The sequence below is a fragment of the Poecile atricapillus genome, chromosome W (genome assembly GCF_030490865.1).
Source record: "Poecile atricapillus isolate bPoeAtr1 chromosome W, bPoeAtr1.hap1, whole genome shotgun sequence".
NCBI classification, from domain to species: domain Eukaryota; kingdom Metazoa; phylum Chordata; class Aves; order Passeriformes; family Paridae; genus Poecile; species Poecile atricapillus.
This window is the reverse complement of record NC_081288.1, coordinates 14142187-14154581: the sequence shown is the minus strand read 5'-3', so window position 1 is coordinate 14154581 and position 12395 is coordinate 14142187. Positions and strand designations below refer to the sequence as shown.

Sequence of the window (12395 nt, the reverse complement as noted above, 5' to 3'; positions counted from 1 at the left end):
CCATTTCTAAGGAGATGCTGGTGCCCACAGCTTGCTCTGTAGGTAAGGAGGAGATTTGGCAGCTATTTTTGATCTCCCAGGAGTCAGGGTGGCCCAGAAGACAGAAGGAAGCCTAGCAGAGCCCAGGCAGACCGACCACAGGCTGCATGGGCAAGGAAAGCAATGAAAAGTCTGGGAATTTGCTCAGCACTGAGGTGTTTCAGGTGTCTGCAACAAACACAACTCAATATAGCACACTGGAAACTGCTGATCAAAACTGTCAGTCTAAGTTTAGTGCAGGGCTAAACTACTTTCCTCTGGGTGCAGATCTCTGCAAATGGAGGCTGCTTCAAGAGTGCCATTTCCCTTGAAGTTGTGACTAGCATTTATTTTCTCATGCTAAATTTAGTACTAGATCTATTTATTTTTTAGAATTAGGAACTTACTAAAATCTTCAGACTTTTCTCCATAGAACAAACCAGGAATGAATAAAGTGCTCTTCAAAAGTGGCAATATTCTATTAATATTTTACAGTTATAATAATTGCAATTCTAATACTATAGACCATCAAAATTTAAGATATCTGACATCATACAGAGTAATTAATATGGAACAAAAACAATTCCTCTGAGTGGGACTTTGAATATGATTTCTTACTGAGATTAGGTAGTCTTTAAGAAACTGGATAAAAAATATTTCCACGTATTTTGGACTAAGCTGCTTACTCATGAATAATAATCAAATGAATAGAACATACCAATTTATTTCAGATCTATAAAATACAAATCTAAAAATATTTTACAGACAATATCCACCATTTAGTTTATATTTTAGTGCGATCTAAAGCCTATCTTGCACAGAATAATAATGTAACAGAACAACAAAATAGTCTACATTTTAACCTTAGAGATTTCCTTAACTGGAGTCTACCATTTACATCAGAAATACTTGTGCACAGTAACCAATTAAACACCTACATTTCAAGAATAGATTGGCTACATCTCATAACTGAGACACCAATTACAGTACATTTATTAAAAATCCTTCAAGAATGCACTCAGTAGTAGCAGTAGCTAAAATCATAACAGTTCTGTGAAATGATCAAAGGAAATGATAACAGAATTGTAAAATTCAGTTAATCATTTATATGTAATGTAAAGCCCATGTAACGCTACAATGAAGGAAGAAATTTCATGGGCACAAGTGCAAAAAAGCAATATCGTAAGCCATCTTCTCTCTTTGGTAAAAATCAATTAACAAGAAGTATACCATCATAATTCAAGTCAAAGACTAATTCAGGCTTAATGTTTTTTTCCTTTCCTACCATAGGTAGACTTGATTTGCAGGGAATCAACAGTAGAGTTACAATTCTACTTAACACTGCTCATTTTTTCTTCTTTTAAGTTTAAATATTGAAATTAAAGATAAGGTGGGGTTTTTTCCTTCTTTCATAAATAGCTTTTCAATTGTATTGTTTCTTCAGGAATTTAAAAATAAATAGCAAAATATACACAACTTCAAAGATTACATTTAATTCCTTCTAGGTATATCCTGAAAGTATATCACCAAGGAATAAATAACTTTGGGTATCTCAGATATTTGGTAAAATGTCAATTACTCTTACATAAGGAGTTCTCTCTGAGGGATAAGGAAGTACCATGTTTTTTTGTACAAAGCTTTTCCTATACAAGTGGAGTTTTAATAACTTTACACTAAGAATATAATCTGTAATATAATATGGACATTCCCCACTAAAAAGTACAGTAAAAAATCTTTCAAAATTAAACCTTCAGAATTTCATGTTCAAATTTGAGGAACTTCCAGGTAACAATGAAGTTCTCCTGGCACTCAAGAGATTGGTTGTCTGTGTCAGGAGATTACAGTAACAGTAAGGCAATTTCCTTCAATGGCAGAGCCAAAACTCTTCTCTATTGACAACATATTAAAAATCCAGAAAGGACAAAAAGTTGAAGAAAGGACAAAAGAGAAGGATGTGGATGAAGAACACTTGTGTGTAAACCATCCTGACACAGGTGTGAATTGTCTACAGAGATTTCACTATAACCACAGATTTTATCTAAATTCTTCTGGTTTTGAAGGACTTGACCCCTATGAACAATCAAGGTAAGGTCATAGGGGGTTTGTAGGTTATCTTCTCAACTTCATCTTATTCAACCTCCTCCTTATATTTTTCTGAAATCATTGCTAAAGAAAGAAAAAAAAAAATCCAAGCCACATCAGCAAAGCAACTAGTTATAAGAACCGAGCAACTTGAAGAGTCATTAGAAATTAAAAAAAAATTATCTCCAGAAAGATCTTCTGGAGGGGCAGAGTAAAGTCCTTGCCTTTTTACAAGATCCATTTAAGCTGCCAGAAGAGTAAAGGCAATTTTGACTGCTCATTTATTCAGAATTCATAAATAACATGTAAGTTCACTAACCTCCTATTCACACCCACAGTTAATTTACATAAAATATTAAGCAGAATGCTTTTCTACTCCTTGTTTTATTCCAAGCACAAGATGCAAAAACCAGTTAAACTGCACCGTCCAGCCCTTATCTCTGCAAACCTCTATCTGATCAAGAAAATGCTTTTTGGCATCTTCTTCACTTTTCCCTACTGTCAGTGCATCCCTGATATATTCAATGTCTTCTTTGCTGGTTAATTGGGGCATTCCAGTCATTAGCATCATGGAGAACAGGATGATCAACAGGTTTGTGTGGTGCCGGAGAGCTAAATAAGCCTTCACACATACGTCCTGTGAGAGAGAAGAGTTTTTTGTTAATTGAGGAGATGAATTGAGGGGGACGGTGTAGGAATTTCACAGGACTCTCATTAACCAATGCCATTCAATCACTCGAGTATGTCAGAGACAGGAGGCCCAACAGAGCTTTTCTACTGAAATGAATGTAACAAATTTCTGCACCTGCTGCTCAGTGTAACTTCATTCTCCACAGCTTGGGGCAACAAGAACTGTTTGGGTATACAACTAACAGCTCTTAATACTACATTAATTACTAAAGCATAAGACCGTAGCCTCACCAGAATTTCAAAATAATTTTGCTACCGTATAACCTCTTTCTGTGGCTGTTAAAAGAGACAGCAATAACTCACTGCCTTCCTTTCCTGTTGGGATGTTCCCATTTAAAGTCTGTGGCTGGCAAGTGATACTGAACAAAGCAGCACCTCCAGGGGATTGCTCTTCATTTTCTATAGATGTCTATTAACTTTGCAGTGGTGACAGATTATTTAACAGGGAAGATTTTCAGGCTTGATGTTCTAAGGAATTTTGCTGGCTGGCAGCTCTAGTCTTCAGGCATTCTGCCTTGCTGGAGGATTTCTACCACTATGTACTGTCATTCTGGATTCCATAGGCGTTTTTTATAGCCTTTTCATTTCCATGTATAAATAATCTGTGCTTAACAACAGAACTTTTAGAAGAATGACATTTCTGCAGCTTGGAAAAACATGCAATGCTTTAAAAATAATATTTCCTCCCAAGTGACTAATATATAAACTGTAATTATTATTTTTATATTAAATTTATAACTCATTCACTGGCAGAAATAAGAACAATGCAACAAAGACATCAATCATCAATCAACTAGAAATTAGGTCTGCAACGTGGTAATGTAAAAATATTAAAAATATTTCCAAGAAGGTTATTCAAACCACAGCTGAACCAATGCTAATTTTTACCCAAATAAATATTCAATTTTACCTTTCAACAACTGTACATTAATTTTTTGAATAATACCTGGGAAATCCAAACATTTTAATGTAAACTTCCAACAAATCCCATCAGCCCTCTAGAACACAGGGCATTTTTTACAAGATACATGTTTTTTTCTTTCTCTGAAACAGGAAGAAGTGCACAAATAATAAGAAAATAATCTTAACATCACTCTTTATATCAGCAGCACCAGGACACCCAGCTAGACAGGTTAGAAAAATACTAGGGAAGAAAGAACAATATATTGAAGATCTGTCTGTACAATTTATTTTTTTTTAGTATTGCCTGGGAACTTAAATCTTTTACTCTGTTCCCAAATAAATTATGTCCTGAAATAAGATCATATTTATGAACTCAAATGTTAGTTTAGTTCTAGCACAGAAAAAGATTAAATGTAATGGTCAAAGCACAATTTACAATAGAAAACACCATCACCTTATCACAGGGAATAGTTTCTCTCCATTATAGCAGGAGAAAAAAATAAAAAAGAAATTTTACTTATGTACTATCAACTTCAAACAGAGAAATCTTGTCACAAGAGTTAGTCTGTGTTTTGTTATCCTTGAAAGAGATGAAAGGTCTTTATAGTTATATCAAAGAAGGTTTTACATTTCTGTATGGATGATGCATCTCACCGCTTTGGGTGTCTGAGACAGAAAAACAATTACGCAGTCAGGAAAAATCCAGTATCACTGCATCTCAAAGGCAGTCCTTCCAGGAATTCAAAAGATTTAAAAAATCTGCATCTGTCTGTTACAGTTATTTATTCAGACAGGAACTGAATGTGGTTTTGCATTAGTATCTTCCAAGAAAAGGAATTTTTACACTTTTGAGAGAGGCAGTGAGAACCAAAAATAACCCAGCGATAGGTATGTGTCAAGGATATGTACATGTTTACCGTGGGATTAAGGAGAAAGCTGCTAACTCATCTAAAGCCATAGGCAAAATGAGAGGAGCTGAGGAGAAAACAAAATCTCTTTGCCCAATAAGAAAAAAAGGAAAAATCATTTTGAAAGCCTGAAACTGTCCTAATTATTATTATCCTGAAATCCAGGCATTTTTATAATATGAAGTGTCCAAGTTCTGTTACATAGGCCATTCCTTTCCGCTACAGTATGCTGCAAAAAAGTGATGAATTGTGTACCCTTCTACTTTCTGTCACCTTTGGCAATCAAATACATGAGATTTTGTAAAGACACAGTACAGAAGAATTGGATTAGCAGTGAAAATACAGATTTGTGCAATATCAAGTGAGCAGAGTGATGAAAAAATAATGAATTAAGTAAATTAAATGTAATGAATAAAAAAAAGCTCATAATTTAATGCACAAACTATGAAAGACAAAATGACAGTTTTAGGCAAATTAATAGTAAGTAGATGGACAAAGCTCAAAAAAGACCATGAAGATATTAGATGAGGCTTACTCAAAGGTTTCTACAAGTAAGAAATGAGAAAGTTGTGTGTGCATAGAAGTAAGAAAACTGATGGGCTCCAGCCAAAGGCTCGAAAGGAAATGCTACCACATACAATACTTAGAGCAAGAGATATATGGCAATACCATGGCAGCTGAAAAATTCATAGATGGAACAGAGAAATACTTGCCTTCTCAGGTTAAATTATGCTTAAATACATTTTTGTGATGACAAAAAAGCCCATCAAATATTGCTTCCTTCTAATTTCTGTGGTATCATTAATAATCTCTGGCCTCTAATTTTCATTAAACCATCATAACAAATGCAAACAAAAAGGGAAACAAAATTAGATTAAGAACTAATTGCTAGTTCAGAAAAGTGACCAGGCCACTGGCAGCCTCAGAAGTGCACTACTAATAAACTACTCTTCTGCAGTGAACTTTGGTCAAAGCTATTTGTCATTTTAACCTTCTCCAGCATCTGAAATATGAGCTCTGGCTAACACATCTGTATGGACTATGTCCAGTGGATAACAAAGAAATAAAATTTTATAAAAGTAGGTTATTAAGTCATTAAAAACAACAAAGACTGTAAAAAACAAAGGAGACTTCTGAAGTACAAACTGTTTTAATGTAGTCAAGTACAAAATAATGAGAAATGCTCTTAAAAATTAATGAAGGATAAATGCTGAGACTTTTCCATTAATACATGAATGAATCAGCAGGCAGACTAAATGAATCCATTAGTATTAGGAAATATGATGAAAACAAGTCAACTGAAAAGTGAAACTACAATTTTGGGGGTTTTTTTAAACTCCGGTCATGTAATTAAAACATACATTTTTCATAGCAAAACATGTCATGCAAATCTTGCTCTGTGTTACGCTTTTACTTGTATAGAAGTATTTTAACTTTCTTTTTACAGGTCTTTGAGACAGAAAATACTTTGAATGTACTACTTCAATAGTGGTTTATAAACACTAGCTATTGCAGCAGAACTACACATGAACTTACATTTTTTTTGTCAGTTTATTGTTGCCTGTGCCAAAATCATGTCACTTAAAATGCCCAGATCTCATATCCCCATCACATCTCACAACAGTAAAAACACACTAATCACCTTTTATCTAGCTAAGGTAGAAATGGAAATTACATTGGTGCTATCACTCCTAAACGTTAGCATTCCTAAACTGTCTGCATTAGTGGGATGGTAGCAGTGCTCAGAAATTAGTAGCAGAGTAACAAAAAGTTTATTTAGTGTGCTGGTTTTGCGTTAATTGATATTTGGTGAGGAAAGAAGAAGCCACACACCGAAATGATTTTTCTGAGAGAAGCTGCTAAGAGCTCCCTCTGTGCCCGGCAGAAACCAATAGCTGGCTAGCTCTGAGAATTGACAACCATAAGGAAGCTAGGTCCGCCTCTGTGCGATTCCCATTTTAAAGCCCGGGGAATCTCTCTCTTGTTTCTGGCCTTGGAGAGGTAACTGGGCACCGCTCGGGCCGGCCCCGCTCCGCCGCGGCCCGCGCAGCCTGGTGGGGCCGGGCCTGACCCCGGCGCTGGCCGGGCGGGGACGGGAGGCTGCGGGGCCGGGCGAGGCTGGGCCGGGCCAGGGCTGCAGCACCTTGCTGACACTAAACCCTGCCCCGCTGCCGGCCCGGGCCGAGCCGGGGTCCGCTGGGCCCCGGGAGCGGCTCCAGGCCGGGCCAGGCCTCTCCCGCTATGGCCCGAGCAGCCCCAGCGGCTGCCGGGCAGAGGGAGGAGAAGCCATCGGCCCGCAGGTGAAATTGAAGGAAGCAGGGCCAGGGAGCAGCCATGCGGCCAGAGCGGCCGCCACTGTTCTGGCCGGGCCCCCTGAGATCTTGGCACGACACCAGCGTGGTCCCAAAGAACTTTCATCATAAGCAGCTTCGGCCGCGGCCCGGCAGAGATCGTATGACTGCCCGCAGGCCTGGGTGAGATATTAACTCCTCCAATGCACACATGAAACTTGCAAAGCATCGATCCTCTCTTGAGTAAGAGAAAAGGACAGAGGGAACACATGTAGAGAAACAACATGAAGACACCAAGGTCAGTAAAGAAGAAGTCAGGTCTCAGATGGGAAGAGAATGAGGAGATGCCCTAGTCTTGGGCCGGAATTATTTTGGTATGGCCATGGAGATGGACTATGATACACTAGAATATCCCCTTTAATTCATGAAAAACTATGGGGGGAGTGAGTGTTCAAACTGTAGACATGAGCAGAGGCATCCATAATGAAGCAAAGCAGATGTTGAAGTAGCTGTGATCCCATGAGAAGCTTGAACAGAGAGAGATGAGAGTAATGAAGACCCTTTGCCCTCCAGGGAAAGAAGGTATCTGTTCCCAGGGATGCAGATGATCTCAGGGATAGATGAAGGTTCTTTGCTTTTGAACAGGTCATGCTTAGAAGTTGGCATGGCCCATGAATGCAGCTGTGAAACAGCTGTAAATGATGGGAGGGACATCACAACTGCAGATTTTCAAGGTGGCTGCTATCTGTGGAAATTAAAAAGCCACGAGAAAACTGTTTCTTGTGGAGAAGTCTCCATGGCATGGCAACAGAAACTCCTCCCTGCAAGAACTGATGAAGGACTATTGTAGAGGTTGTAACTGACTGAAAATCCCAGGTTTCATCTCTACGCTGTCAGTGGGAAAGAAACAAGGTAATGGGGAGGGGAGAATAAGCATTCTGAAGGTTTTATTCTGATTCTTATTATTCTTTTAGTTCTGTTAATAAAGTTTTCTTTATACCTTTTAGGTTTTGAGCCTGCTTTGCCCTCCTCCTAATTCATATCTCACAGCAGGAAATGAGTAAATAATTCCAGTAGGTGCACTGGTGATTTTAGCCAGCACTAAGCCCAGTACATTTAGTCAAACCCAGGTCTCCATGATGGAGGCATGATGTGTTGAAGAGAGACTGTGACCAAACTTACTTCTGATTGATTTTGGTACTTGGGCTGCTGAAGTAAAGGACACTCTAACAAGCTGGATCCATATATATGAAAACAACTTTACCTTTTGCAGACACCTTTCAATTCTCCATTAGCACACTTGCAAACTTATAACTATTTTCTGCTTCCAGAACAGAGGTCTTTTTTGAAATGACATACCGCAGACTGGTGTTTCAGTCCCACACCTGCACATGACTTACAGCTGCAGCAACAGCATCATTGCTGTACACAGCACAGCTCACAGGCTTCCCTGAGAGCATGGGCTCAGCATTCCCTTCCCATGGCAAACCCCACCCTAATATCTTTTGATCTATGAGTCCCCTTCAAAACACCTCCACTGTGATAAATGCACTCCTGGCAAAAATGAAGGTTCAAAGACTGCACATGGTTCTTTAATTATTTTCAGAAGTTTGGGCAGTGACTTCAACCAAAGATCATAGGTTCTTTGCATGGGTCCTCTCCACACATACACTCTCTGCCTTTTGATTGTCTCTGGTGGACAATGTGATTTGTACTAATACAAGAATGCCATAAGGAGGGAATTGCAAGAGGATCCAAGTGGATCCCCATCCCTGGCAGGGAGACCTGGAGAATGTGTCCAGCCTGAAAGTGGCAAACACTCATTTTTGGACGAGTGAGTGAAAGCACTGAGATGCAGCCACAAATGGAGACAAAATGCTGAAGTAACTGCGTTGAGGACCCACCTGGTGCTATCATCTTAGGATAATTCCCATTGTCCATCACAGACAATCACAAGGGAGATGGGTATGTGTGTGTGCACATAAGACACAGATTTGCTATACAACTCTGTATATGTTCAAAGGGACACAGTCATCATCCACCAGGAAGAACCTTAATTAGGTTCTCAGGTTAGAAAACCAGACTCCATACTGGGACTGGTTTACCCAAAAAGAATCCAGAACATGAAAGTTAGGCTTTGGTTTTGACTCACGCTACAGAAGAATTTTTCTTTTGATATTATATGGAACCTGCTTTCTAAATCAGACACTTTATCAAAGTCTCTAAAGATGACTACAGGAATAATAACATATCAGACATACATGTACTTCTGACCAACCACATTCTCTATAATTTCATTAAACATAGGAATTGCATACTGAACTTCTTCTTTGACCAGATCCTACACTAGTTCAAATAATCAAAATTGGTTTGAAAGCGCTCAATTTCAAATAGAAGCAATAGAGCAGATTTTTAACACCATTCATATATTTCAGAGTTATATCTATCCATCCACTTCACAAGCCAGCATCTGAGATAGCTTTGAGTCACTACAGATTTTTACTCAGATGCAGCAGTCCTAGCCCCAGAACTCGAGGGCAGAATCAGGAGGGACTAACACTGGCAATGGCAGCTGATGAATGCCTCACACCTACTCATACTCCACAGAGGTTCTGCTTAGAGCTGTGAATTTCTTCTAATTGCACAACACTAAAGCCCTCTGCAAAGTGTTTTCAATCAAGACAAGAAACAAAGAATTATCTTGCTTATCTGGTCTGCTGCTAATGAGCTTTTCAATGTGCCTTTGTGAATGTTTGAATTCTAGTTCCCATAACTGTACAGATAATTTTTTTCTCTTAGTTGGGCCTAAAATATCCCAGAATTGTACTATGATTCAGTGCATTTTATTAAGATAATACCCAGGAGCCTAGATCTTTGAAAACCAAGGCACTAATGTTCATTTCAGAGGGTATAAAAACATTGCTTAATTGATTTGCAGCTAGATATTTATTCTTTTACCTGAAATTTATGGAAATGGAGACTTGTCTTCTTTCCGGAAGTTCCCATGACATACAGAAAATCTGGAGTCAGCACAAAAGGAACTCTCTCCTTATTAATTCCAAGAAAGCTTTTATAATTCCCAAGAATATGGCCAAAATCAATATGGAAAAGGTTACCTTCAAAAAAATAAGAAGTCACAATTAGGCAAATACAATAAACTGCTAAGAACAGTTACGTATATTCACAGTACTTCCAACTCTGTTTTTTTTTTTTTGTATATATGATCACTCTTAAGTTCAGCAGAAAATACTATTTCTTTTCTTTGGGAAATACATAATTCTGTTCTCTTAGAAAAAATTACTTCTTGTTTATTTTTGGCAGTTATTAAAAGAACTGCTGTATTATCTAAACATACACTCACAACTTTTCAAAAGTCAACCAAGGAAAGCTTATGCCTTATCCCTGTAATAATCAGAGCATCACTACACGGAAAAGGCTTGAGGGTTAGGCTTCAAATACCCATGGGATTCTGGCACTAACCATCTCCTTGGCAAATGTCATTGACTACAACATGTTTTCTCGTCACAGACCTTCATTAGCGATTTCTAAACTACTGTGTGTATTCAAAGTCTGCATTGTCACCCTTTGGATAGCTTTGAGAGTAGTAGAGCATCAGCTCCCACAGAAGTGATGAAAACCTGTCTTTTTAAGGGTAACTACACCTACAGGACTGGAGTGTGCTGCTACTCTCCACATTACTTCATTACTTTCACTAGCAGCCAGGATACAGATACAAGAGTATGGTTACTTAAAAACACAGATTTGTAGTAGTGGCATATTTATAAAAAAAGATAAAACATCAAATTATGTAAGAAGATACTTAACAGTGATCTGTAGGTGGAACATCCTTAGATGTTCCAGATTTTAAGACAGCTTTCCCCCAGCCTACCAAATATGACTCTCTGAAGACCTCTCAGACTGAGATCCTTCTGGCTCCTGAGGCTCAAGACAGATCCTGTTAAAAGTTCTGAGGCAAACCTGCTCATGACCACAACAAAACAACACTTCTTTCTCTGTTTCCCTGTCTACTGACCTGTGCCTCATGTTCTGCCAGTGGGAACTAACACCACTCTATTCTATCCTATCCTATCCTATCCTATCCTATCCTATCCTATCCTATCCTATCCTATCCTATCCTATCCTATCCTATCCTATCCTATCCTATCCTATCCTATCCTATCCTATCCTATCCTATCCTATCCTATCCTATCCTATCCTATTCTATTCTATTCTATTCTATTCTATTCTATTCTATTCTATTCTATTCTATTCTATTCTATTCTATTCTATTCTATTCTATTCTATTCTACTTTGAAATTAAAGCATTTCTTTGTCATTTTTTCCTCAAGGCCTTCTGCTGAACTTTTACTGTAGTCTTCCACTAGCTTATTTCTGCCTTCAGGGTACTTCTCTCTAGCCTTCAATTGATGAACTGTCTTTAATATAATCAATATAATTATCCAGCCATTTTCTATATCTTATCAGAGACTAATTATGAAGTGAGAGGATCATGAAAATAAAAGTGAATTCCTTAGATTAAATAAAACTCCTCCACATGTACTGATTGTTCTGGGGTTCTTTCCATTGGTAAGTAAAATTAAGGATGGAACAATGCACAGCTACAGAAGTAACTCTGAAAGTTTATAGTACAAAAAAACTGTGAGTTTCTTCAGGAAGATATAACCATCCCAGAGATTTTAGTAGGAAAACAAATCCACTCCATGTACACTTATTTCCTAAAATTTTTTACAACAGTACACAAAGCGATTACATTCCTCAGAAGTGAAAACAGTCCAGCAACATCAGAATTCTGATAGAATTCAGTTCCACTGAACACTGTCAGAACCACATCCACACATCAGGCAGATGAACAGCTGCCTGCTTTATGAAGTTTTTTTGGTGTTCAGACCTTAGATGCAGACAGTAAAAAAAAATTTGGTTTACATTTCTAATGACTTAGTTTGTGTCAAACTGCTCCTTGGAAAATAATGGCATTATTAATGATACATATCTCCAGCCTGTATGAAAGCCAACAGGAGTGAAAATACATTTCAATGTTACCGGAGGACTTGACCTTGTAAGCACCACTGACAGAATTGGTTTGTGTCTCTTCATTCATTTGTAAGTGCATTAGTTAATAAAATGAAACATAAATCTAGTGAAGTATAGACAATCCGCTCATCTATGAAATTCTCAAAAAAATAACCCACCTGTTTCTGTAATCATGATGTTGTCATTGTGCCTGTCCCCTATTCCAAGTACAAAGGTTGCCACACAGTATCCAGCACAAGAATAAACAAATCTCTCCACAGCTGCCTGAAACTAAAAATAAATCTTACAGATGTTAAATGCTTCAATGCCAGGCACTAAATGCAATAATTTTCAAAGTTATGTACCTTTCTGTGGAAATATATCAACAGTTAGGAAAACTGCCTTATAAAATACACCACTGCACAGCAGAGATCAAGATCACAGCCCTGCAATCCCTATGCTGGCTCTATCC

The 12395-nt window shown here is 38.0% G+C and overlaps 1 protein-coding gene across 2 annotated transcripts in view; it reads right to left on the bottom strand.

Moving 5' to 3' along the window:
- Positions 1 to 1625: 1625 nt before the first annotated feature.
- PIK3CG (phosphatidylinositol-4,5-bisphosphate 3-kinase catalytic subunit gamma) overlaps positions 1626 to 12395 on the bottom strand; it is a 33375-nt gene continuing 22605 nt past the window's right edge. For both annotated transcript variants that reach the window (XM_058863953.1, XM_058863952.1), the window contains 3 exons: positions 12103 to 12214; positions 9851 to 10008; positions 1626 to 2737 (listed from right to left, as the gene is read on the bottom strand). In XM_058863953.1, coding sequence (XP_058719936.1) covers positions 2456 to 2737; positions 9851 to 10008; positions 12103 to 12214 — 552 coding nt within the window. In that variant the 3' untranslated portion in view covers positions 1626 to 2455. The remainder of the gene's footprint in view (positions 2738 to 9850; positions 10009 to 12102; positions 12215 to 12395) is intronic.